This window comes from Athene noctua, chromosome 21, assembly GCF_965140245.1.
Source record: "Athene noctua chromosome 21, bAthNoc1.hap1.1, whole genome shotgun sequence".
NCBI classification, from domain to species: domain Eukaryota; kingdom Metazoa; phylum Chordata; class Aves; order Strigiformes; family Strigidae; genus Athene; species Athene noctua.
This window is the reverse complement of record NC_134057.1, coordinates 5785553-5813343: the sequence shown is the minus strand read 5'-3', so window position 1 is coordinate 5813343 and position 27791 is coordinate 5785553. Positions and strand designations below refer to the sequence as shown.

At 38.4% G+C, this 27791-nt stretch overlaps 1 protein-coding gene across 4 annotated transcripts; it reads right to left on the bottom strand.

The window, feature by feature from the left end:
* Positions 1-318: 318 nt before the first annotated feature.
* Positions 319-27791, bottom strand: RUFY2 (RUN and FYVE domain containing 2). Of its 4 annotated transcripts, XM_074924380.1 has the most exons (18): positions 27716-27791; positions 24902-25075; positions 24299-24416; positions 22196-22297; positions 20806-20929; positions 18598-18659; positions 17943-18008; positions 16069-16138; positions 14758-14859; positions 13872-13988; positions 13128-13295; positions 11616-11713; positions 7490-7609; positions 5562-5691; positions 4871-4965; positions 3799-3847; positions 2771-2848; positions 319-1983 (listed from the first exon to the last, which is right to left on the bottom strand). In XM_074924380.1, exons 1-18 carry the CDS (start codon positions 27717-27719, stop codon positions 1840-1842), a joined length of 1821 nt encoding a protein of 606 aa, XP_074780481.1. In that variant the 5' UTR covers positions 27720-27791; the 3' UTR covers positions 319-1839. The 4 variants fall into 4 exon arrangements, 2 of the variants coding, with proteins under 2 accessions (XP_074780481.1, XP_074780482.1); XR_012634978.1 differs by lacking the exons at positions 319-1983; positions 2771-2848; positions 3799-3847; positions 4871-4965; positions 5562-5691 and adding an exon at positions 8555-10734 and having other exon boundaries at positions 7547-7652; XR_012634979.1 differs by lacking the exons at positions 319-1983; positions 2771-2848; positions 3799-3847; positions 4871-4965; positions 5562-5691 and adding an exon at positions 9529-10734 and having other exon boundaries at positions 7548-7652.

Sequence of the window (27791 nt, the reverse complement as noted above, 5' to 3'; positions counted from 1 at the left end):
TTATTGTCCATTTTAAAATTAGTTTTGTTTAGTTGCATATTTTTTGAAAACTTTCTTATTAAAGCAGAACAGATAAGCATCATCTCTATCCTAGACCAAGCCCTGCTGCCTCCGTGCCCACCCCACCTGAAGCTCCCCAGCAAATGCTTTCAGGAGGCACGTGAGCAGTGCTTGGTTTGTTCTGTCCTCAGCAGGGCACCTCCCCACTCCCCAGCCTATGCAAAGACCTTCTGAGCAACTTGAACAAGTCATAATAAAATACTCAAAATACTCTGAATTACAAATTTAAATAAAGTGACATTATTCCCATAGTTAAGTTGCGGATCAATTAAATTTATTTGTTCCCAAAAGCTATTTACAGATTTACAAGTATTTGTTTTGTATTTTACAAAAAGTTACATCAGGTAATTTAAAAACCATTTTTCTTTACAAAAGCTACATAAGCAACTACACTGAGGTGTTAAAAAGAACAGTTGAATTAGCTTTTTGAATATTAACTAAATGCCTATCCTCAAAAGACAAAGCTAAGCTAAACAAAGTGCAACAACAATTAAAAGGCCTGTTTCCAAGCCTCCCTTTTCCTGTTAGAATATTCCAAGCCCACAGCTGAAGGAACTACCAGGCCTGTCAGTGCTGGCCAGAGAGTGGAGGCCCCACGGCCAGACCCGTGGCACGTGCAGAGACTACAGGGAAGAGGGTAGACTGGTTCTGGTGCAGTGGCGTGGAATTTATCAAAGGATGTACTTGATATCTGCCAGCAGGAAGGATAAGGATTTACATTCCAGCAGAAGTTACCATCAGTGTGAAGAGTGGTCAGACCTAGAATACTCAAAGTGCTCCAGAAAAAAAAAAAAATCTAAGTTTTGGAAGTTTTGTCATCGTCTTTCTCTGAAAGTTTGAGAAAGATGCTGACAAAATGAGGAAGACCCTTCCTGTCCCACATAGAAATGATGCAGTCCCCAGTATTTAACCCCAGTCTGTCTTGGTGGCAGGTTCACTCAGCTGCTAGAGCTATACAGTGACTACAGGTACAAGCTGGAAAGCATGACTTACATGATAAGTAATGCGAAGATACTTGTTCAAGGTTGCACGCAATGTCAGGCAAAAATTTTGTGATGCACATCTCTCTTAGTGGAAATACAGATAGGTCAAATTAACAGTTAATTAAAAAAAAAAAAAACAGTTCAGCAAAACACACCTTTCTTCATCAAGTGCCTAGAGGCATTGTCACCTGCCCTTACACCTGTGACTATAAAGAACAGAGCTGTCAGTGCAATATTCTTGGATGTATCAAATCTTGACAACTGAGGGGAAGTAAACAAATACGGTATTTGGCAATAACTTATTGGACCACTGCATTAACTGCATTAATTTTTTTTTTAATACCATTTAAAACTAGCTACCACATGGTTTTGCTTCACAACAGAGTACCACAGGCACATTCTGCAGCAGAATTAGGTTGGACTCGTTGCAGACTAGCCTGTAAAAGCAGGTAAGTGTATCACCTTTTTCAAGATCGTCATAACTAAAATACTCATCAAATACATGTTACAAGCTGCCCCGCTTCCTCCAAAAGAGCTTCTGAGCCGTCTGTTAGACTAACGTTGTCACCTGTATTTTGAACACATGCATTTTCTATGTTTGGGTCCCCTGTTCTCTGTTTCAACAAGAAGCAGACAAGTAACTCCTCCACAGTACCTTGAAAATGCAACTCTAAACTGCTTACCTGAACTTCTGGAAATACTGCTGTACATTCCTTAGTTGTTTGGCTTTTGTTTTGGATTTTTTTTACAGGATTAGCTAAATACCAAAAGGTAATAAATATCTTGCAAAATAATCTCATGGCACGGTAGAGGAGCACCTCTGTATAAGTATTGCATGGCAGGAATCACAGACCCGAACAGGCTTTGGTGAAGAAGGCAGAGGCAGTTCATTGTCAGAACAGGCATTACAGAAGATCTCACCACAGTTTCTACAGTGATGCTAAATAACGGGGAGAAGATTAAAAATTAAAATTTACAATGGAAATGTACTTGATAATTGGATACCAATAAACAATATACACAGAACAAACAAAATGTGATTCCTTCCACTTCTTTAGTCTAAGCATGGAATCAATTCTCCAAAGATAACTCATCATACCCCAGCCTGTGATGCAATCCTAGACAGACCATGGTGGCACCGTAGATAGATATATGGTCTGCCTAGGACCATATCTATTTATATATGTTTTACAAATTTTATTGAATCCCTGGATTAAGAACATATTCTGCTATATAAAAATATAATATAAGCATATTCAAGACAGTGGATGATTCTGTCAGGTAGCTCATTGAAATTTGACATTAAAAGGTAAAATAAAAAATCCTGCATGCGTTAATACAGCATGGAAATCAACATATTTTACTTGAAAATTACAATAAACTCAACATTTCTTAGTGTGTTGCATAAAAAAAGACACAAAAATACTTTCTCATGTGTTAAATTGTAACAGTGCCAGAGCCGACAAGCATTTGAGATGATGATTCCATAACGTAGGTTGAATAATTTTTAAGTACATTGTGCACATTGTGGCATTTCACCAAAAGGCAGTGTTTCTTTCAAAATGAGGGCCCAGCTGCATTGTATACATCAGAAAACTAGAAAGAAATCTCAAAAATAACTATGCATTCATCTGAGCGATGACATTTCATGCCACACTTCTAAGATAATTAACGTTTTTCTCATAATACATGTAAACAAGTTGAAAGAAATTTCATTAAAGTTTTACCTTCCTTTTGGAAAGGGAAAATTCCTTTTCACATAACTTGCAATGTGTAGCCTCTTTGTCCTTCAACCACACCTGGCCCTGGAGACAAAAAGTGTCATAACTATATGTATGCGATGAAGTTAAACTTTGGGTTCCAGGGGACAAGACAAATCAATAGCAGTACATCTACTGCCTGAATTGTTTAATGCTCTGAGACCAGTACAATGGCAAGAAAGACATCCTAAAGCAGTACAAATCTCTCCAAAACACTCCAAAACCTTATGAAACAAGACAGAGCAGGAATAGATGCAAAGAGAACATGCTCGAGGTAGTAAAGCGAGTCAATGGCTGAGCTGGGAAAAGCAGAAAGGCATCCAAGTCTCAGAGATGAAGCCTGTTTCCCTGCCCATCACATAGGAACAGTACCCAAGATGCAGGGAAGCAAAAAAACCCAGGACAGTGTCAAGAACTGACAATTTCATTCAGTCTAAACCAATTATTAAAACAGGAATCTGCTCAACAAAACCACTTCAGACACCTTTACTTGGACTGAAATAACACACAAGGTGACATACCATGTGATTGAACATGTGCAGACAATATCTCTGCTCTCAAGTGCTTCCTGCACACCTTTAAGAAAGTTCCAAACCTCTCGACATTACAGATCATCTTTTATCAGCTTTGGTACTACAAGTTTACTTAATTCCCAGGTTGATCAATTACAACTGATCACTGAGAAGGAGTATGTAATTGATGCTCGTTTGGCTACATAGTCTGTCCCAGTTACACTCTGTAAAATACAGAACGTGTACCATGGCATGAAAAGTGTCAAAATGCATAGCTGTACATCAAAGAAGAAAAATCAAAAGCAAGTGAGTGTTTTCCTCATGAGGTTACAGGGAGTCTGTGGTTCTCTCCCACTGGAGAAAGTCACAGGAGTCTCTTCTGAATAGTTGCTGTTGGGAGAGAAGTCTTCTCACGCTTGCAAAATATTTCAAAGGAAACAGTCAAAAAAGAAAAAGTTACCCTTTCCTCCAAATACTACTAACCTGCAACGCTTTGTTTGCTTCTTTTATATCTTCTATTTTCAGCTTTGATCTAAAGAATAAGATAATGCTATTTCAAACTCCCATATTGTCGGTTATGGTCAAACAACTTTAAAAGCAGCTACTTAAAAATTATAAGCAAAGTTCCCTGACTTAGTATTTTGTATTACAGCAGCATCCAGGAGATGCAATCAGTATCACACCCTGCTGTAATAAGCACTATACTAAGCTCTCTCCAAAGAGCTCAGAATCCTTTGAATGGCTGTAAATTTGCTTGGGGTTACGTGGATAAGAGAAATTTGTACCACCATAGCTCTGTGCAGATACCTAAAGCTAGCATGCAGCACTGGTACAAAACCAGAATTTAAACTTCTGGTCTTGTACAAGACCACATCATGCCATTACGGAGAAACCTGCCTCCCCCCAGGCATGCAGTGCCAACCCACTCAGAACTGAGTCACAGCATATGTACTAAGTTATTTTACAGGGCATGAAAGTCACAGCAAAACTACTTGGAAGACAGAGAACATTAAATGAAACTTTAACAACACTAACAGTGACGAGAACCGTGCTCAGAGCTTCTTGCTCACTATAGTCTGGAAGGGTTATGATCAGGTAATCCCTTATATTTAGTAACAATGGCCTATGATCCTCCTAGAGAGAATATTCATCTCTTCAAAGAAAGGAATCCATGAGTGTGTGTCCTCACAGAACGACAAGCACTGTCCTGCTGGGGACAGAGCTGTTCTTCTCTTCTACTTAGCTTCTTCTTTGGGAATGCCACAACATGCAAACTAGCCCAGCATTTTCAACACAAAACAACTCCTAATGCCCCCAGGCCCTTTCAAACTAGGATTTTCTGTTCAGAGCACCAGAATTACCCATGAGTTTACAGCTAGCCCACCAGCCAAAAATAAAAATAAACGGACCTGATCTAAGTAGACATATTTCTTTTTGATAACTGGCTAGGTACTACTGTTGTATACAGTCTAATTCACATGACCACCATCCTATTATTTTTCCTAATTCAAGTTTATATGACAAAAATAATCGTCATCATGAATAATGGAATTACTCGCTCAGCTTGGACGCCAGTTCTTGGAGAGCAGCTTCTTGGTCTTGACATATCCTTTTCAGTTGCTTGTTCTTTTCCTGAAGTTTAAGGAACTCCTTAAAACAAAAAACAAAACAAAACAAACAAAAAACCCCAATTATTCTCTAAATTGTATTTGCCTACTGCCTAGAAAAATGCTACTACCCAAAGCTGATCTTGCCAAGAAAGCCAAATGAATGAATGATCCATCACTGACTCCATTAAGATTCCCAAATCCAATTTGAACAGCAACAACTCAGGATTAAGCCCTCTTAGGCCCTGAGAAATGAAGCATTTTTGCTACTGCAGTCCTTTCCAGGAAGAAAATAAAAACAGTTGATGGCAGAGATCAACAACTCTATACAACCACGTATACCAAGGCGGAGAGAGGCCAAAGCACCTTCTGGCCTACGATGAGAAGACAGAGTCTTCAATAAAACTGAGAAAGGAAAACAAGGATTGTGTTTTCCCTTTTTCTAAGAATTGAGTTCTGACCTGAGGACTAAATGGGAAGCAAAAAAATCTGTCTTTTTCTTAGTCTTAATCTTTTCTTAATCTTATTTTATCCTTTCTTACCTACTTGCAGAAATTCTTAAAAATACCATTCCTAAGTCCATAATTATCTTTGCAGTCAATTTCTAAATTATTAGTCAAGTTTTACTGCAGAATTTACTTTTTTAAGGTTAATTATTTCTTGGGTCTCTATTCTCAGCTGAGATACAGTTTCCTTTTCCTTTTGAAGATCATCCTCTAAGGTTTGCCGCCACTCTTTTTCTATCTTCAAATCTGTTTCCAGCTGAAGCCTAGAATATGCAAAACAAAAACAAAATCACTGTGCACAAGAGTATAATTTTTAAAAAACAAAAAATTAGTTTATTTCTGGGTGCAATATACTATTACCATAATAAACAATCAACTTACGTGTTTTCTAAAACAGAAATAAGATATCGATATAATATTTTAGACATCAGTGTAATAAGTAAAACAAAACATTGCCACTTAGAAAATGCTTTTAAAAAGAAACGTATATAACGGACCAAGAATACAGCATAATTTTGAAGAGCTGACCTTTGCAATAAATGAGCAAGAGAATATTAACCACAAAATTCTGAAGTACTCTTAAAACACACATAAGGCAAAGCCCCCTTAACTGTACATAGCTCGTTTCTGAAATAAAACCAACCAACCAACCAGCCAACCACACTGCCATTGGTGGTGCAGACAATGATTGCATACATCTCTGGTGCTTGTAAAAGTTATTTAATATTATACCCTTCAGATGTGAAACTTCTATTTTAGACTAAGGCGTATAGCATTTTGAACAGAATTGAAAATAAAGGAGGAAGGACTTTAAATTACTATTTTCATTGAGCTTTCTACCTAGCTGAGGTTCAACATAAAAAAAGGATCTAAATTCTGTCAGTTTAACTGGAGTCCAGTTAAAGGAATTAGGGCTACTCTGATGGAAGATCCACTCTAGCTGGAATTTCACTATCGGTTTCACAGAAGAGTTGGTGCTTAGAATATTACAGAGAAACCAAAGGATCGAAGCAGACTGCTCAACCTTCTAGATCTAAATTGTGCCAACACAATAAAAGAGGAGAAAAATCTGAGAGTAGTCATGCAAGGTTTTTTGATGAAAAAACCTGTATCCACATTAATTTTCCTGTTTTAAAATCAAAACCGTTTTTAAAGGAAAGACTTACATTTTGGGACACTACCTCAGCATCTGGCTGGAAAAGATCAGAAGTGAACATGACCTTGAGGTTTCAGAATTGCAGAATTCTAAGGCTGGGGTCTGAACTGTTCTTTTGCCAAAATCTGCAAAGATGACTGTGGTAGTAAAGTGAACATTTGTCATGACAGTTAAACAAGTTTATTAACATTCAGAGTTGTAAGAGAGGCAGAGTGGGCTAAGAACTGGATTGGAAATCACTGATTTTTAAGCCCCAATCCTTGTTGTGCCACCGATTTGCACTGTCTTATATAATTTACTTCTTATCTTTCCAAACAGGGAAAATACCTGCCCTTACAGGGAGCTTTTTAAGTTACATATTGATCTAAATCAGTACTGAAGGATTTAACAGGAGAAAGACTAGAAGGTTGGCTTTTATATTATTTTTTAATATTTATGATTCCAGTGGAGTTTTATTTTTTATTTCCTGCACAGTGGTTAAGTTAAACCACTTCTACCTTATTCATACACCTGATGAATTAAATTATCCTTATACCATTTCTGTTTAAGTTTCTACTACCACATACTCATTAATTTTGTTAGAAGTGTGTATTACTACTACACTATGTATTTGTACCCACTTACGATAATTTCCTTGTGAGTTAAGCTGGCACTTTTAGAAAACAAAATAATGCTGTTCTTCCCCCTCCTTTCAAGCTGCACATCATTTTAGAGGCACCCAAAGGTTGCCTGATTTTCTTGGCATATTTTCTTCCACCTTGCCAGTACCAAACATGAAGACCTTTAGTATTTACATTCTGTTCAAAACCATTTATCAACAATCAGCCTGTATTAAGACACAGGGCATACCGCAGCGTAGAGTCTCTACTGCTGTATAGTTTTCCAAACAGGAAGGATATACTTACAGCTGTTTCTCCTTCTGCGAGAATTCTTTCTGCAGACTTTCAGATTTATTCACATATTCCTGTTTAAGTTTCTCATCCTCGGCCTCAGCCTCCGTTTGAGCCTTCTCTGCTTGCTGCAATCTGGTGTAATTCAAATCAACTTTGGGTAAAACTGAAGCTAGAACTAGGGTGTAGAGGGTGAAGAAGACAAATAAAAGAAAAATGGGGAAATAGAAACATTTCTAAATAAAAACAAAGTTTGGGGGAAACTCACAAACTCAAACGAGAAATCCGTACAATGCCTAGAGAACTAGCTCCTGTTTTTTCATACAGTAAGAGAGTAATCACTGTAAGTAATCACTGTTTTATTTTATGCTCATGAATAACAGATGCCAAAGCATGATGATACATATTTTAGAATTGAAGCATATACCTTAATGCTTTTTTTTTTTTCCTTTAGCATATGTTCATGTGTTATTCTTGGAAGCTTTCAAACACACACACCACACACACCCCCCCCCAAATAAATCCTGTAAAAGTTCTTGGCTTGTGCTAATCACCCAGCATGTGTTGTGTAAAAGCAGCTCAAAACAATTCAGGCATAAGGCTGAATACAGAGCACTGCAATCAGACAGCAAAAAACTCAACTAGCCTAATACAAGACGACACACCGTAACAGGTCCCACTACATTTATAGAACTACCTCAACTACATCATATTATTAAATTAATTTAAATAATCTGTATTAAAAATAATGCATTCTTACACTGGTTAAAATAGCTCCGTACTATAGACAAAATAAATAAAACCAATTAATCAAGAAATGAGGGATTGGTCTTTTTATTTAATCTTTCCTTTTTGAATTCCAGGGGTTTGTTTCTGCTTCAGGTAGCACTCCCCTTGGAATCCATTAGTTTACTGTGGCTCCTCTCTGCTTGGTCACCTCTTCAGTCCAAAAAAAGGTGGGTGTAATGTAACAAAAGTAAAGGTACTAAAATAGAACTTGTGCTATATCATGGCTACACCTGTCTTGATGAAAAGGCAGGAGAGTAAAAGAGCCTGTAAAATACCACTGAATGCCCCCACCTGCTGCATTGTGTTTAACAACTGTTTGAAGGGCCTCTCGGGTAAGTGGAGGGAGAAATCTGTGATACTCTCTCTCTGTGCTTGGTTTCTCACTTCCCAGCAGCTAGCTGAACGCAGATTAACTCACAACTTCCAGTGTCAGCTAAAAAGAAATTAAGTCAGCAATATGTCTACATTTGTGCTTCTACTGATGAAGTTGCACCATCAGGAGTTTCCAAAAGCTGCCAGTAAACAAGGGGAAAAAAAGACTGGAATTATAACTGCCTTATAAAGTGTGTACTACCTCATTCATCTACAACAGTTGTTTTGCGAATGTTCTGAATCACATTTGCAATGGTGGTGCACAGAGGGCCAAAACATGTATGGAAAGGAGAATGCTGAGAAAAAGCAGAGTCAATCCACTGGGCAGAAGCAGCTGAAGCTACACAAGACAACATCAAAAGCAAGTCAAAACCCTCCCTAAATCACAAATTAAACTGCAGTGTAGTTTCCACAATCAAAGGAGACAGGGAGCTTGCTACCCAAGAAGCACACTAGCCAAGCCAACCTACAGCACCATCCTCTAGACTAGCACCGAGGCCAAGTGCACCGCTGTCACGCAGACAAATGTGGAGCTGGACCGCGTTCGCAGCAGGATTTGTGACTCAGATGATACTGAGGCAGACACTTTTTTGCATAGATGACCATGAGATGGTTATGCTCCCATTTCTGCTCTGGTCTACCTGTTGTTCTATTCAGTGTTTCTGGTTTGGGTTTTCCTTTGAGGATGGGAGATTTTTTTTTTTTTTTTCCAATTTATTTTTATTTTTTAGTAGCCAGCCCATGTTAAAGGCTCTTTCTGATTCCAAACCAAGGAATAAGGCAACATGATGGGAGTAGAAACCCTCTCTCTATTGTTTTGTCCTGCCCTTCACTTTTACAAACACATCCCTTTCTGCTGAAAGACCCTAAGAGTTTTTTCCGAGGCAACTTACGCTCCACACTTCAGAGGAAACACTGGGAAGCACATCAAGGGAAGTCAGCAGCTAAAACTCTGATTTCTGCAGTGCAGGCAAGCAGCAACTCAAACCAGAAAGGAGAGCTGTAAAGATTGCTTAATGATGGGTGGAAGAAAAAAGGGGTTGGGCAAAACCACAGGTTAGGATTACAGTGTAGAGGCAGCCACAGGCAGGCAAGATCCTTAGCTGACAAACAAGTTAGACAAGTTCAGACTCTGGGCCCTAAATGTAAAAACCTATTTATTACTACAACTTCCACTGTAGCTGTCAATGTGCAGCTGTTCTAGGCAGCAGTCACAGCTACAAAATTTGCTAGGGTGTGCTGTCCTTCCTGTCTGGAGCCCCGTCCAAGTCCAGGCTCCGAACACATTTTAACTCTGTGAAAATATTCTAACCCCCATCACATCAGCAAAATGGAATTGTGCTTTAGCTGCCTTCTCCCCAAACCCTGTAATTCTTCCACTGTACATACTGAACATGTATGTCGACACCACTTTTTTTTTTTTTTACTATATCGTTCTGATATAGCACTCAAACCCCTTTCCCCCAAACTCCTGTCACTGTTTAAGAAAACAGTGCTAGTTACAATCAAAAAAACCCAACAGAGAGCATGCTTTTGGGATAAATACAGCCTAAAAGTGAAAGAAATAAGCAGGGCAGAAGGGAAATATTAGTCAGAAGGGCTACTTTTTAAATCTATTAGTACCATAAAGAATAGGAAAAATCACTAATTAGAAACAAATGTCATAAAAATGTACAGCCAAAGTAAAGATAGCTAACCTTTTAAAATAAACTTTGTTTGACAGTTAAGAAGTGATTAAATAGCATTAGAAAACTAGCTTACATTTGCTTAATAATAGTGCAGTAGTTTACTTTTTTTTTTTTTTTTTTTTTTAAGAGGGGTAAAGTGAGATCGGAGATGATGTTCTTTCAGAAAACAAAATAGAACCCAGCTACGATCAGTTACAGTGCAGGATTTCTAATACCACTTTATATTTAGAGTTGTAATTTAAAAATTCGTTAAGTTGTACTTTATCAGTAATTATTTAAACACAACAGATCTGGAGGAGCTTTCAGAATGAAATATCTTTGACAAGTTTATACTGGTGCTGAGCTTCATTGCTGGCACATTTGATGAATGACATTGCAATAGTCCTAGTTTGAGTTAACAGATCTTTGTCACTTCATGAATGCAGTGGACAAAAATCAAAGACAGATGAAGGCAGCAAAATAGTAAAAACAGAAATTGGGATAAAGGATAAAAAGAAAAAGAAAAAAGAGGGAAAAAGGATGTCAATAAAAGAATATTCATGTCACTAACTTTTTTAATACATAACCATGTTTTTCATAATCAGATTTAAACGAAAAAAAAAGACATGTCAAACACCAACATGACAGGGCTTATGGATATGTTATATTTTACAATTAAAAAGATCAATGTTGCATATTGGCCACTAAATTAAAACATATGAATCACATTTTAATATTATGCAATACATGCAATCTAACCGTAATGTAAAATTTCTATACTGGAATTTTAGTCTTTCACTTTTCAACCTTTCAGTGTAAAAACTCATTATGTCATTGAAAATAATGGTGCTTCCAAAGCAACAGACAATTTTAACAGCTTCAGCAAATACAGCAGCGATCCATGAAGGCATTACATGTTTATATTAAGCACATGCTTAAGTATAAGCAAGATTAATGCTTTGGTTTCTATTGCATTTCATTCAGGTGGGGGGAAAAAAAAAAAAAAAGGTAATAATGAATCAGAATTTTGAAACAGCTGGAAGAACAACTTTTGGTATCAGCACAAAAACCCAGGACCAGAAGAAATATGGTGGAGGAAGAAAACTGAAAGATTAAGTCTGTATTTAGAATAAGTGTGGTTGTTAAAAAAAAAAAAAAAAAAAATCAAACAGTAAAGTACTAGTTAATGTTTCAGAAAGGTTCTTTTCAAATTTTCTAATTGAAAGTTACATTTCAGTGGCAACTGTGTAGGAATATGGTAAAATGTAAGGAGATGGAGACACAAATGAAGAAAACCAAAGATGGGCCTGTACCTTTGTTCTAGTTGTTTCATAGTTGCATTAATTTGATTGGTCTTATCCTCTAATCGACCAATTATTTCATTCTTTTCTTTCATAGCATCTTCAGAAACCTGTGTTACAAAAAAGGTTAAAACTGAAGTAGGTATATATTGTTACCTCATGGGGGTTTTTTTCTTCATATTTGAAGGGAAAAACATTAAAACAGCTTCAGGTTTTGATTCTTCTTAAACATTCCCATCTAAAAAAAAAAGTAGCTGACAGTACTTAAAATGTTATGCCTAGCAAATTTGTAGTTTTGTACTTTGCAAGTGCAGATGCTATTTAATAAGGATATGTTTTTCATTTTGGTTTCCTTTCTTAGTTACTCATTTTTCAAGTCAAAGTCACAGATCACCTTTTTAAGAAGCCCCTCAGAACCTTACCAGTAAAGGATGCTTAGTCCTGGAAATCACTAAGGTTCTCCAACTTTTATGAAACCACCATATGCACCTAAAAATCTTGTAAGAATTTTACTAAACACATTTCACAATTTTGATTCTTTGCAGAGCTGCTACAACCACAGCTCAAAGATCTAAATAAAAAGTAGAACATTATCCTTGCTATCAAATGGCCCCTAATCAGCAGAGACCGAGCATGATTAAACTGTTCTACTCTGCCCAGGAAGCGTGTCTGAATGTCATTAAGTGAAATCAGTGTTACCCACAGTCCCCAGAAGTACAGCTTTAAAAGAAAAAAGAAAACAACCTACAGATCCAAACAAACTGAAGAACATTCTCCTCTTATTTTTCTTTTCAGTTCTACTTGCATTTCTCTTCCTCTCGTCCAGTTTCCACACAGTTGTACGTGGAAAAGTTGCATCCTTTGTCCATCATCTCAACTATCTCTCTGCAGCATTCTAATCTTTTCCCCCCCTCATTCTGCCACCAATTTGACTGGTTTCTTGTGCTGTTTTTGATAATTTATTCTTCCCTTGGTGTTTGGTCATCTGTTACCTGCATGTTGGGCCTCTGAGATCCATGTTCTCCCAAAGAAGAATTGCATTGTTACAGATTTTCTTAGTTTGTTAACAGATTAAGAAAACAACCTGTAATTAGCTTTTTCCATTTAATACAACCCTGTTTTCCAAATGCCTTTCTTTACTTTGAAAGCTCAGATCTCCTCTTTAACTCCTCACTACGTACCTACATTCTCTTGGGTTCTTTATAGAACACAGGCCAAAGAGTGTCATTATCACTAGATATACTATTACTCTTTCCATTCCACATAGCAAGTTATTAGGCCATGATCTTATTCTCATGCTCTTTTCTTTTATAAACCCACTAGCATTAAATGACTGCCTTAAGAGCTTCTTTGTGTGAAATCATGCTTGCATCAGTAAAGTTTCAAAACGACAAGCTGACCTGAGAAGCAAAAAGAAACCAAAAATTAAGGAAGAAGCAGTACTTAACTAAACAAAATGGTAATGCATCTCTCTCGCTCCAATCAAAGTAATTTCATCAGCTTAACGGCAAACTGTTCCTTTACCTGCAGCTTTTGGTACATTTCCATATTAATTGCTTTAACTTCATCAAGCTGCTGTCGAAGGCCTATGAGGGTATCCTGCTTCTCATGGATGTCCTTCTCCAGCAGCTTCATGGCAAGTTCTATCTCGTGTTTCATACTGACTTGAACCACTAGCTCATTCTCCATATCCTATAAAACAAAAACACAAAATATTTAAATAATTATGCAACATTTTATCTCTGTTTTGAAAAGGATAAAAGCTAACACTAACAGAGCTGCAGCACCACCTATTTCACCACTTCAGAAATTCTGCTCCTCCTTAACTTTGTAAATTATCCACTACATAAACATTGCACTCATGTACTTAGTGACCAGTGGGGTTTTTTTTTAACTTTGGGAGAAGAAAACTTGCATTATAAGAAATTACCCTGCCAGTATTGCATAGAGTTGCCTAAGTATTAATTACAAAAGTAGAACTAAAGGATTTCTGTTTTCACAAGAAAGATTTAGCATACATACAAGAGCATACAGTATTGCTAACAATGGATGGAAAAATTTCTCAAAGAAAATGTATTGTTACAGAAATATTTTTTAAAAATATTTAGAAAATCCTTTTTATTACTAGCAGTTAGAGAAAAGGCAATTAAAGTCGATGAAAGGCAACACCTAAGCTCAGCAGAAGCAAAACTAGAAATATGTACAAACTGACTCTGCTCAAGCATAAACTTTTCTAGAAGTAGTGTAATCCTAGAAAAGAACACCTACTTGACGAAGTTGTGATTCTTCTCGAAGTTGTCTACGCGCTTCATTGTACATTTCATCTAAACCCTGCCTGGAGTGTTTGTATGTCTGAAGTTCTGCTTCAACATCCACTTTAGTTGCCTACAAAGATACGGAGAATCTATTTTTCTTCATCACAAGTTTAGCAATTACTAGCATAACACTCGCGGGGAAAAAAGAGCGCTTGAAAATACATTCTCCAAACACGCTACAAACACTGGAAAGAGCTGTTTCTGCTATGTGATCATCAGTTTTATAAATCTAGCAAAATAAAAATCTGTACTGCAGTACAGTCTTCCTCCACTAAGTCACTCTAACACACAACTATTTCAGTACTGAGGGATCCACACTTTCCCTTAAGCTGTTCTTTTACCAGTTATCCTGTAAAACACATACAAGAAGTTACACAAGGAGCTACAAACCACAGCTTTAAAAATAAGCTCAGTGATTGTATATATGCTTACTCCAAATGACATCTATACAATGAGACAGGTCAGAACGGCAACTAAAACACACACTATTTTGACAAGATTTTCAGATAATATTGCTTTAAATGCTCTTAGATATAGCTTATAGAAAAGAAGAAAAAAGAAAGAATGGAAGAAAAGTAGAATACAAGGTAAAATGCTACAAAATTTGCATATGGGTATAAAACAATCTATCCTATAATTTCAATCCTATAATTTCAGTCCTATAATTTCAATATATTTATGCCATTATAAAGCTTTCCAGATTTAATAAGTCTTTTCCCTAATAAAAGTTGGTTTAGATTTGGCCCAGCTACTGCATACTTCAAGTTGCAACGTAAGAACATTTGAATGGCAATGAACGATGTGACATTGCTACATTAAATGTGATAAAACAAACATACCTCTAGATGATGCTGTGTTTTCATTAAAATAAGAGTATTTTCACTCCTTAACTGATGGTTTTCTTCCTGAAGTTTAATTATATTGTTTTTGGCTATTGCTAACTGTAAATAAAATAAATAAATAAATAAAAGCAGCATAACTTTTGTGAGTAGAAATAGATTTTAAAATGTTCTGATGAATGCAAGACCAAGACATTCTCTGCTCTATTCTCACAGCCTAACAAACAGAGGTTTAATTGTTTTTAAAGAAAACATAAAGCTCCTGATTTTAATAATGGGCCTCATTACACAACAGCATGCGTATTGAATATACTTCATTATTTCATGTCTGGTAAAGAATAATCTTTCTTTTCATTGTTTTATTATGACTTAAAGACCCTCAATTTCCTTTCCTCATCCTAAATTTTTTCCTTCCATTTGGATTCAAATATACCCAGTTTTGTTCTTTTTTGGACATCTTAATGTATTGTATGGAGCAATTTACATAAGGAATCATCTTCCAGATGAAAAGAAAATATTACAAAAGACAAAACATTATAACTGGGCCCTACAGTATATACATTAATATCAGAATTATAAGCCAGCTGATCAAAATAGGTGGACTTGGGCTGAAGGCTTGTAAAGGAACCAGAATACTCTGAGAATTAACACTCAGTAAAAATGTTTTCCCTCCATCAGGACACATTAATACCCAGAGTGAGCTAGCTATCCCTTCAAGAGCTGAATTTAGACATTTCAATTTTCCACTTCATTAACTATTCCTCAAGCAGCTTGGATTAAAGAAAAAAATTGTGCTCTCTCTTACAAAGTTAAAAATATTGGAATCTAGTCAAGCATCAAAGATAACTGGAAAGATAGTACATAAATTCAAAACCAGAGCAGGACAAGTCTAAAAATTGTATATAAGCATATGGTAAATAAGCAAGAAACTATGTTACCATTTACCCTGAAAATGGGAACAGGAATTGCTTGGTGAACTACTTTCTGTCTCTTTGTAGCAACTGCTGTCATCCATTAGGGACTAGTCATCTGCACAGAATCAGACTGACAGCTGGCATTAAGAAAGGCTTCTCTTTGGGTTTTGTCCAAAGTGGGAAATTGCAATGTTCTACAGAATTAATTTACTGATGCTGCAAGCTACCTAGGCAAGCTGACTTCAAATCCCTGCAGCTACTCCACCTTTTCTTCAAGCCAAAATAAAGGTATCTGAACATGTTATACAGAACTCATGTGGATTAAAGTAATGCAAGTATGTTTGGAAAAATAGCATTTGAGAGTAAATAATCTATTATGCATTGCTAAAAAAAGTACCTCTTCAATCAGTTTGGTGTTTGATTTTTCTAGTGAATCAACTCTTGCATGTAGACTGCTAACTGTGCTACTGAAAGAGAAAAAGAAAAAACGTTATTCAAAATTATATCAAAACTCATTCAACCAAGCTCAAAAGCTTTAATGTGAAGTACAGTGATCTAACAGTTATGTGCTAAAAGGTCTGCTCCCATTATTTGAGGTTTTCCTAAATATAAGAAAATAAGTCTCTTTTGTTAAACATTTATATAATTCCTTCCATCTCCCAATGTCATCCCTGCCACTTAAACTCCTGGTTGGGTGTGAATTTACATGTATTCTCCCTTCCGTTTATCCTCACAACTATATTGCATCCAAATGTTTAATGGCTTCCCTTAAAAGACAGTTTACAATCTTCTTGAGGTTTTCTCCCCCATATAATGAAACCATTCTCCAGGTTCTCTTCCTTCAAAATACGTTTCTTTTACAAAATTATTTTCTCCTCCACATTTTTTGAGATCTATCTTCAGGCTTTGTTGATGCTCCTTGACTTCGTTTATAAGTCTCATCAAAATTTTGTTCCCTTTTATTACTCTGTGGGTTTTTTTTATCATATCAAACTACATTCAGGCCTTCTCCATTACCTGATTGCCTATTTCTGCTGTAAGCACATTTTTTAGGCTGCACTTCACACACAGAAAAAACCAAACAAGCCCTGTTCTGTAACACTGTTTACTTTTCCACGTCCTTCTACTGTGGTGTCCTCAGAAGTTACCAGTTCATTAAGAATGGCAAGGCAGAGGAGATTAATGCATTTTAGGATGTGTGGAAAGTAACAGCTGGCCTGAAATTAAATAGGAGAGTTGCTGAATCACTGGCTTGCAAGTAATTCCATGCATAACCAGTATACAAGAACATACTCAGTACAGAGGGGCTCACCTGAACAATGACAGCTATCATCACACAACACCACTATTCTTAATTGTGATAGCTCCTTTCTCCTTCTTAACTTCCATTTTGCTGATATTTGACCCATTCAGTTATTCTGTCCCGTTGAAGGTTTCCACTCAGCGACTGACACAATTCCAAATCAGAATATCTTTACCCCAACAGTAGCTACATAGTAACTAGTGATCAAAATTACCCGTACTAAAAATGAAAAGATGCAATTACATTTCAAGAAGGGATCAAGAAAATCAGATATACTACAGATTCTACAGAAGTTCTTTGTGGGTTTGTTGGGTTTTTTTCTTTCTTAGCTCCGCACATAGCTTAATTTTGTACAGGACTCCTCAGATAATTACAATCACCATTCCTCTATTTGTACATTAACAAACACAGCGGTGGACTAGGTTTGCTCCATCCAGCAAAGTAAAGGGGAAAGGTTGCCTTCCTGAAAACTTTCTACAGGAACAACAACCTACAATGTGTAAGTAATTTCCAGCAAGTAATGAACTTATTCAGTTTTAGTCCTAGGCATTAAAGCTACAGACTACAATATTACGAAAGGCAAAGAAACCATATCATGTGGATTCACCCAGAACACTCAATAACACTTTTTGAAAACTGTTAAATAGAATGCAGTTAAAATCCAGATCAAGCTTTTCATTCCCGTGTAGTTAGGAATTGTGAGGACCTTGATCAGCTTTGGACTGCTGTTTTTTATTTCTTTGAAGAATAAAGGTTCCGGCTGTCAAAAACAAAACCATGAAAACTAAGACTCCTTGAGTCTCTCCAGAAGAGTGTATCCCTTCCAACTTCACTACCTCCTCAGTCTAAACATAAAACAATTTGCACCCCTTCTCTGAAGTTCTCTCACAAAGCTGTGGTACAAAAGGAATCAGAGGTGTTTTACCTGTAGGCCTGGCCTGACATGCATACTTCAAAGTAATACTTACTTCAATTGTCTGTTTAGCTCTTCAACATAATTCTTTTGGTCCAAAATTGCAGCAATCTGTACATTTCTAAAACAAGCACATAATAAAATTAGCTTTAACAAAATGATGTATTGAACTATGTACTGAAAATATACCTATCATAAGCAAATGTCCATCTTAATTGGGCTTTTTAAAAAGAAAAGAAGCAGCTTCATCTCACAAGCATCAAGTCAATAACTTAGATGTTGTGACATCAGCGAGAGACAAAAAAACCCAATGCTTTAACTGCAAACAATTTCTCTACATAAAACATAGCAACATACAGAGTCTCATATGAAAAATGATGTTTATTTACTCTGCCATAACTCTGCTTCACTGAAACACTGACTAAATTCCAAGCTGAGGGCTTAAAGGTTAGCAGGTTTCTTTTCATTGCCACCTTGCAATCCTCCAACACTGCCCATCAGGAAAAGGAAGTAGGTGATGTGGCTGAGGCTTGCTTCAGAGGCCAAATATTCTTCCAGCTAACTGGTAATACAGAACCATTTTTCTCAAGACAGTGAGATCAGAAGACTTCATCTTTAGGGAACCTGACTTATTTCTACAAAGAACAGGGCACCAGTCAAAAAAATCATTTGTTAATGTGCAAAATTCAAGGTATTTGGTGAGGACGTACCTTTCCTTACCCCCAATGTCATCATCACTCTTTAAATACATAGAGAAATCGATCACCCCAACCTAGGGGAAAGCAAATGTACACAGTTTCATCTCATACAAATAACTGCTGTTGAGATTCACAGTCTTGTATCTATATAATTACTAAAACCTCAGTCACATCAGCTTTTTCAAGGTTGGTTGAGTTTCAGCCAGAAGCTCAAAACACTGTAACATTTTAAACAAAATCTTTTTTTAAAAGTATAGTTTCATGTATTTTTAAGAATTATGTTATCTTTGAGCAAAATTAACAATGGACCATGTACCAAACCCCAAAGAAAAGATTACTTCCTACCTCTGATTGAGCTTAGCCAAGAATTTACAGGGAAGACTTTCATTTGGGAAATTACTAGGTATTACTTAACCCTGTCACTGGTTGAGTAGACTTGTGATAATCTGTCTGTAGTGCTTCTCACGATTTCCTATCACAGCATGTCTCCCAAACTGATGTTTCCCCCATGTTTAGTTTTTCAATATTTCTTGCCAAATACCCCTACCTCTCCACACTTGCTGATTCCCAGGTGTGCCAACTCAACTGCATTCATTTTTTTAAACCTTGCTAAATCCAAATCTAATTATTTTCTTTTCTATTCAATTGTAATTTAATCATATATATGATAAATAACATTACCATGAGTTCTGCTTCCAACTCTATTCACAAACCTGTAACAAAAGTATTTAACCACGTTTGCTTTATCAAAACCCTTTCTTTTTGGTGTCTAGCAGCCTCTTCACAAAAGTATCTCAATTTCTCTGATCTACAACTTCCTTCTTGAGCTCCCTTTAGCTTTTGAATACAAGTAACTTGCTAAGTCTGACATTTCCCTGGGTTATACAATACTTTCCTGTCAGTTCCCTATGACAGCCTTCTACTTGTCACTTCCATGTCTTTTGTAAAAAGTCTCTTCTCCAACGGCTTTTTAAAAAACATATTTTGCTTATGAAAGCAAATACTATGTCTATGAAAAAGTGGAATGTTAGCTCTCTAAAAGTTACTTCTCCAGGAAGTTATAAAAGTTAACATACACACGTTTGACCACTGAATAGCACTCTTCTAACAGACCAGAACTATGCTTCCAGATGCAACCTCATCATCCTTCAGAAGTTTCTCTTTCTGCTCAATACAACACACTGCTTCTGGTTTCTCTGAGAAGGTGACTTATTTACACTACTCTCCACAAACAGAATTACTCTAAATTCTCATCTGGACAGCCACTACTACCCTCTCAGATCAAGTTTTATCTTCCCTCATACAGGAAAGCCACTAAGCGACCTGAATAACAAAGGTGTAGCTAGCAATAGATTTTGTGATACACACATATAATTTTCAATACTAAGATGAGCACATTGATAAGTTTTATATAATTACAGGCCTTTCAATGTTACATCTTCTGGTACACAAGATCAGTGCCTAAAACATTAGATAGTAACTAGAATGAACACGTGAAGACAAATTAATCCCATGATTCAACAGCACACATACCCAATTAGCTATAACTTTTCTTTGCCATAGAAATGGCTGACATACAGTAATAATCACTTACACTGTTTTCCACAAAGAAGCTGGAAAAAAAAATCAGGACTGAACACAGCCTACATTTCTTTACAAACACTTGTGCGTCTGCCTTTAAAAAGAATCTGTCAAGGTTTTCTTGGAAAAGATCAGAGTTCAAAGTCAAAGCACTCTGCAAGGGAGGAAGAATTCTAAGTCTTGTTGTGCAGATTGGAAGCAGTGACCCTCTCAGTAAGGTCTTTTATTAGACTGCCTGAAGCAAGTTTTTGTTTCAGGTCCTTGAAACATTCCTATCATGTTCCAGAACAACAATAAATGAACCAAATGGGATAAACTGATCATGGAACTATACTTCTCCCACAAAGGAAAAGGAGTTATGCAGTTAACACGGAAAGAACTCTGCATTGCTACTATTGCATCCATTTTGATGACGAAGCATCAAACTTTACCCTTGCACTCTGACAATTATCACTATCTAAAGGCCTGACCCAACTGATACTGAGGTTAATGCAAAAGGCCCCACTGATCCAGGAGATGGATCACGCCCTAAAGTCTCTAGTAAGATTTCTAACAAGTCACAACTCCACAGTAACAAAATCCACTGTACATAAAAATCTTATGGATTGCATGTACATTACTTTACCTGTACTGACTTACTTGTGAATCTAGGTCTTCTCCCTTCACACACAGGTTAGCATCTATCACATTTAACCCAACTAAGAGCCCAACAATAACTGCTCCTTCTTCCTCCATCATTAGTGCATGATACTCATAAAATTCGCTGTTAAAGAAGAAAATTGTGTCTTATTGGTATATTCATTATATTTGCATCCAGTACATTAATAATACGTGACATCTAAATCTGAATTGTTTCTCTGATTTTAGCCTTACCCCAACATCATAAAGATGAACTGTATCTGCTCATACTTTACAAATATTTAAAAACTGAAAGTACATGGTTTGTTTCAGAGGCTGTTGAAAACAAAGATGCTACCTCTGGCTCCAGAAATCTGAGCCACAAGCTGATAGAGGGCTGGAAGATTTGGGAGGCAGGACTTACTTTGTCTTTAAAAAAAACACAATAAAAAAAGGCTTTTTCCTATACACTTGCTATTAGCCACTTTTGAATAGGATACTGCAACAGGTGGATGTTTGGCCTCACTGATTCTGACAAGTATTGTGTTGTTAAACACTAGAGAATACAAAAGAATGGTAAAAAATTTAACTTGTGTAAAAAGGTCTGGACTTTAATGAACACGTGCTTGAAATTAAAAGTGAGAGTGAGAGAAAAGAAATGGAAAGGCCTGAAATGCTAAAAAGGTTTTTAAAAGAAAAAAAAACTACACTAAACAACAGAATACCCACATTTAATTCCTCCTCCTTGCACTTCTAAAATAAAGTTTTAGACTCTATGAAACAAACTGTGCTTTAAGGGGAAAAGTCCATAGCTGATGAACACCATTGTCATCCTGACATATCAGCATGATCTAGGCATACAAGAAAAGTCTTAAAAATATGTATAGGTTATAGAACTGAAATGAAGATAAGGGGTTTTTTCCCCTTTGTGTTCAACTACTCCATCAGAGAGAAGTTATACTAGAAGAGAGCAATGACAGTTTTAGAACTGTGAAAGGAAAGGAAAGTTCAAAGCAATAGTCCTCCACGCAATGGTAGCTCAGTAGGAAACCATGCATATGGCAGGGGTGAATTCATCTCCTCTCCGGAGCTTTCCAGTCTGTATTCTGCATGGCAAAGGAATGCAGCAGGAGCCCTTCCCCATCACCCTCATCTACAAATGGATCATCAGGCATGTTGCAGAAGGCCCACCTACATGATGGCGAGAAAACATCCCTTCACCCACCAGCTGGCCCTCTTGATGAGGCAGCAGTGTTTGGTCCCTCTGCCTTGAGGACTGGAAGACATCAGTCCACAGACCAGAATCTACACTTTGTTACGCTAAGGATACATTAAAAAGTTGGGTGTTTTTTTTTTTCAGGAAACTAGAGCTCTAAAATAAATTATAAACAAAATCTACTTAGTTGTTTACCTGAGAAGATCTCTCTGAATGATTAAACAGCGAAGATAGTCAGCCATTTTCTTCTGCATTAGTGCTAACCGTAACCAGGCCCGAGCACGGCCCAGTGGTGTTCTGGAAAAAAAGGCATGAAGATAAATAGTCCCAAATCCACAATATAACAATTTGCTGTCTTAAACATAAGCCTACTGGTAGAGCAATCGGTATTTCTGGAAGGGTATTTTAAAGTATTAGCTGAGCAATGCAGTCTGGGAAGCCATAATGTCTAAGCTTTGACTCCAAGCTTTAGGATAATATCAGAAAAATTTTCATCAGCTCATCTGGGCTTGGGAGCAGACCCTGGAAGGAACAGGAGTTGAGGGCTCTATCCCCTGCTCCTCTGCCAAGCAGATCCCTGAAGCAGCCAAAGTCTGCTCTCCTGAAGTCCAGGGTGGTGAGTTTGCTGTGCACCCTCCTCTCTGCCCTAAGGACCTTGAATTCCACCATTTCAAGGCTGCCCTTGAGCTTCACACTCCCCACCAGCCCCTCCTGGTTGGCAAGAACAAGGTCCAGCATAGCACCTCTCCTCGTTGGCTCCTCTATCACTTGGAGAAGGAAATTATCATCAACACATCCCAGGAATGCCCTGAATTGCTTATGCCCTGCTGTGTTGTCCCTTCACAACAAATAGCAGGGTGGTTGAAGTCCCCCATGAGGACCAGGGCTTGTGAACGTGAGGCTGCTCCTATCTGTCTATAGAGGGCCTTATCCACTCGCTCTTCCTGGTCGGGTGGCCCATAGCAGACCCTCACTATGACATCTCCTGTCCCTGCCCTCCCTTTAGTCCTGACCCACAGGCTCTCTGTCATCTCCTCACCCATCCCCAGGCAGAGGTCCCTGCACCCCAGCAGGTCACTGACATAGAGGGTGAACCCCCTCCTTGTCTGCCTGCCCGTCCTTCCTGAAGAGCCTGTACCCTTCCATTCCAACACTGCAGACACGGGAGCCATCCCACCAGCTCTCAGTGATGCCAGTAAGATCATAGCCCTGCAGGCATGCATAGGTCTCTAGTTCCTCTTGTTTATTCCCTATAGAGGCATTTAAGTTGGGCCCCTGATGAAGCTGTCTTTCTGACTGCAACTCCTTTATGCTGCTCTCCAGGTGCTCTCCTGCTGCCCTGTGGCCCCTCTCCAGGCTCTGGGCATCTATTGCTGGCACTGGCATCAAGCTGGTAGGAGTGGGATGGATTGAGGTTCCCCTCCCCTGGCAACTTTAGTTTAAAGCCCCTCTTCACCAGTTTGACAAGCCTATGACCAAAGATGCTCTTCCCTTCTCTGGCAGATGGACCGCAGGCTTCCCAAAGTGAGTCCCATGGGCTAAGTAGCCAAACGCCTGGCTGTGGGGGGTAACCAGTCCCGTAACCGATTGTTGATTTGCCAGGTTTGACTGGTCCTAAATGCAAAACAAGACCCCAAAAACCAGCATGCTATATCAGGACAGGAAGAGTGTAACACTTGACAAAAGGAGTTACTTCAACTGGCCTGGCACAAGAGCAAATCATAATTTATATACCTATGTGTTTTAGATAAGGTCTAAAACTATACATTATAAGCCTTATGCTACCATATACCAATCACAATGTAACCAAAGCCTTTCAGAATTTAATGTATGTCCAATTATAAAGCTAAATACAAAAGCAGAGTGCAGAGGAATGGGAGGAGATTGTAGTTCACAGCATAGAATTACATTTGAGAAGGACCCTACACACAAGAATCTGAAAAGCTGCCTAATACTTTCCTCTTCTATATGTTACCTTTTGTTTTTATACAGCTTTTGGTGACTAGACTCACATGTTTCCTGCAGTTCTAGACTGCAGACCTGTTCCTTTTTGCACCATTTTTGTCCACCATTCAGAAAACTCTTCTCCCAGGACATCAGAAAAGAACATAAAAATACTACATTTTTTAGCTATTTTGTGCAGAACGTGAAAAGCTAGCAAGATTCACCGATGCTCTCCCCCAATATCATGTGCTAGCTGTTCAAAGGCTTGATTAATGCCAAATGAAATCATTAGACATCTGTAGATTCTCAATCAGGCCCTTTATTTTCTTGCTGTATTTTACCAATACTACTTACTTAAGGCCGGGCAAATCTCTGACACTTGCTGCTATCTCCTCAGCTTCTGGATATAATTTCTCCACAAGTTCCAGAGGTCCCCAGATGGTTTTATTGTAACTTAGAAAGGATTTTCTTACTAGGAAGAGAAAAATCAAGTAACGGAGTTAATTTAAATTAATGGACTAGCTTCCTTCAAAATAGCTGCTGTGATGAAAGGGTTAACCACTGAGCTTAGATTGCCAGATAACTGTGACACTGGTCAGTTCACCAGTCCCCAAAGCCATCTTCTGAATTACTTTGCTGTGAACATAAAATTGCTGTGCCAGAACAAAAATAATATAAAAAGGATGACTAGCTAAAAATATAAGCTACATACATCCATGCAGTTGTAGTAATCCCTGGAGCACTTACAACAAATGGTATACAAAAATTGGTAAATGGGGAAATATATGTTGTTAAGTATTAATAATAACACTATTAATTATAAAAAGCAAAAATTTACAAATTTTCTTCACTTTTTATAGCAACATAACACGCTTTGATTTTATCTCATTCGAGAAAGAAAGGAAGAAAAACAGCACGTTTGGGATGAGAAATGTGCAGCTAGAGCAATTACCACACCTTTAAGGCCATGCTTCAGGCAGTGCTCCATGACAACAAAGAACTGCTGCAAAGGTGGGTAGTCAGAATCCAGAGTGCGACCAAAGCTCAAAGCTGATTCAATGAGTCCTTTGATACTCAATTTCGCCATGTTCAGTAAATTTGCTCTTTCTACAGCTGTAGGGTCCTTTACAGCTAAGACAATAAAGAAAAAAAAAAAAGTTATGGGTCAAGTTTTCAAAGAGATGCAAAATTATAAAACGCTTCGTAGCCACCTGATTCAAAGAAAAACTTACCTTAATCTAGATATACTGAAAGGAATAATTCAGTAAGGGCTATAAACCACCATGTTATATAAAAACATCCACTCCAACAAACATCCACCCTTACAGATCTGACATCATTTTAACAGGTGAATGCAAAAACAGGGCTGGGAATGTCAGTTCTCAGGTACTGTGTGTCTCAGTACATCTCGGAAGCAGTCAGTAACTGCAAAATAACACAGGCATCGAGGCTGCACTCCAAAGCTCTGCTGCATAACAGCAATCAGTGCCCTTACCATGACACCAAAGCAGCACTCCTGTTAATGTCGGTATCTATCTGGTGTATTATAGTCTACCTACAGCAACGGACATCATACTTCTTCTATATAATCACTTTCTGCTTCAGTCTTAATTTCACAGTGACATAAACGCATGCTTTCCTTCTTAAGCTGTGCATGGCCTCAGCCAGTAAACCAGGAGCAGTTTCAGGAAAATATTACATACTAATTTCAGTTTCTCATATAGCTACAAAACATTTTCTACACAGGAAAGCTTAGGAACTAAAGGTTTCGCTTTACTCTAAAAATGGTTTTGGTAAATTTGACAAAATGTACACTACAAAAATATATTTGGGGATTAAATCTAGTCAGCAAAAAAAACCCATCATCTTAATCTGACAGAATGGACAAGGTTAGACTTCTTGGAGGTCCTGCTGCTGAAACCAGAGCATTCAGAAGATTCTGAGTTTATTTTCATTTGTAATGAAGCAGTTCAAACATTCAGGTCACCCTCTATTTTGTCAAACTAAAAAAAAGGCAAAACAACCCTTTGTTTTTCACTATGATCAAAGTGACTTGGAAAGAAGGAAAAAAAGTCAATAATCTACTGTTTTCTGCTATTTGCAATCAAATTTAACCAATTACGTAAAAACAAAATGAAGAGCACAGATCATCTTTTTTAAGACATTGAGACACAGATGTCAAAATATCCATATAGATTCGTGTCTGAGAAAAAATGCGAGCCTCTTCCTCTGCAAATCTGAGTATTGGTAGATGACCTCTTTGCACATCAGAAAGCATAAAGAACTGTATACATTAAAACCAAAAAACCCACATCACTATAACAGAGGGATACTTTCTCATTTCCTCAAACAGTAATGAAATGACTTGTCTTGTTTCTTGCATACCACAGCCTTAGATATTTAGGTATTAAACCTTAGAAACTTAGAAAATTACTATCTAATTTTCTATATTCCTAATTGCCTGTCAAATATCAAACTGTGCTATTACCATACAACATACCCTATCTAAGTTTTCTAGGGAAAAAAAATACAATTACTGAGATGACGTACACAAGATAACCTTAAAAACTACTTTTATAGTCTCTCATTTTACCAGTACTTCAACAGAAAGCATTAAAAGATGTTGGAAGACGCAGCAGACAACTAGCAATGGTGCTCCAGCAAAAGTTTACCCAGTTAGCAGTCACAGCTCACTAGTTTGTCTCTTGATTTCCTGCCCGCTCAGCCGCAGGGGACTGAACCAACCCTACCCAGAGCAGCACCAGTACCCCTGTCTGGAACAGACGGAGGCTTACAACAACGGGGGCGTTTCTGCCGGTAAAGCTCATGTCAGACTGCCTGATATTCTATGAGGTTTGCTATTGACAGTACTAAATACGAGCGTTATTGGAGGAAAAGCCTTGTTCGAGTCAGACTTCAGGCGGATAGCTCTCCCTTGCCAAGCATCCAGTCCATTTCCCCAAAGGCATCATACAAATTCCTTTTTCAGGTGACCTCATTTTGACTTTTGGAGCTGATCCTCCCCACAGACAGACTTCCAGGTCTACTGTCCTTTTAATTATCAGCCCTCTTGTCTGGTCTTTCTGAGGCAGAAACACATTTTAGGTCCGTTTTAAAGTGTGGTCTACCTGCATATTTTTCTTCACCTGCTTCTTTAAAAAAAATAAATAATCAAGATTTATTATTTCGCATGACATGTTTTCTAGTAACCGCTGCTCAGGGATTGTGTGGGGTAATCTGCGCACACATGGAGCAAAAGGAGCTCGGGAAGGCTCTTTTCGCCCCAAAGCAGCAGCCCCCGAGGGGACTATCTGCCGGTGGCGCTGACGTCGCCAGCCTCACCGGAGTCTGACTAGCAAGGCTTGGCCCAAGAGACAACATCCCTCTCCCAGGCCGGGTGAGCAGCCAAGCCCTTACTGCAAACGGTATTTGTGCAGAAACCCACCGCCCAGCGCGTAGCCGCCGCGGCCACAGCCTGAGCGAGCTGTCCCCGTGCCACCCGACGGCTGGCAGAAAACGGGCATTTCCCTCCCCACCGGCATAACCCCGCACCCGCCTTCCCGGAGCGCCCGGGCCCCCGCGGGCCGTCCCCAGCCCCTCTCCCGCAGCCGCGGACATTTTCTGCCGGTGCGGGCGCCGCCGCAGCGCGGTTGCCAGCCGCTCCCCGCGGCGGCCGAGGGGCGGCGGCCGCCGCGGGTCCCCCCCGCCTCTCCCGCTCCGCATCGCCCCCCAGGCCGGCCCCGCTCCCCGGGCGCCGCCGCCGCCGCTCACCCATGGCTGGAGAGGAGGAGCCGCCGCCTCAACCGCTCCCTGCGGGCCCTGCGGCTCCGCCCGTCCCGTCCCGTCC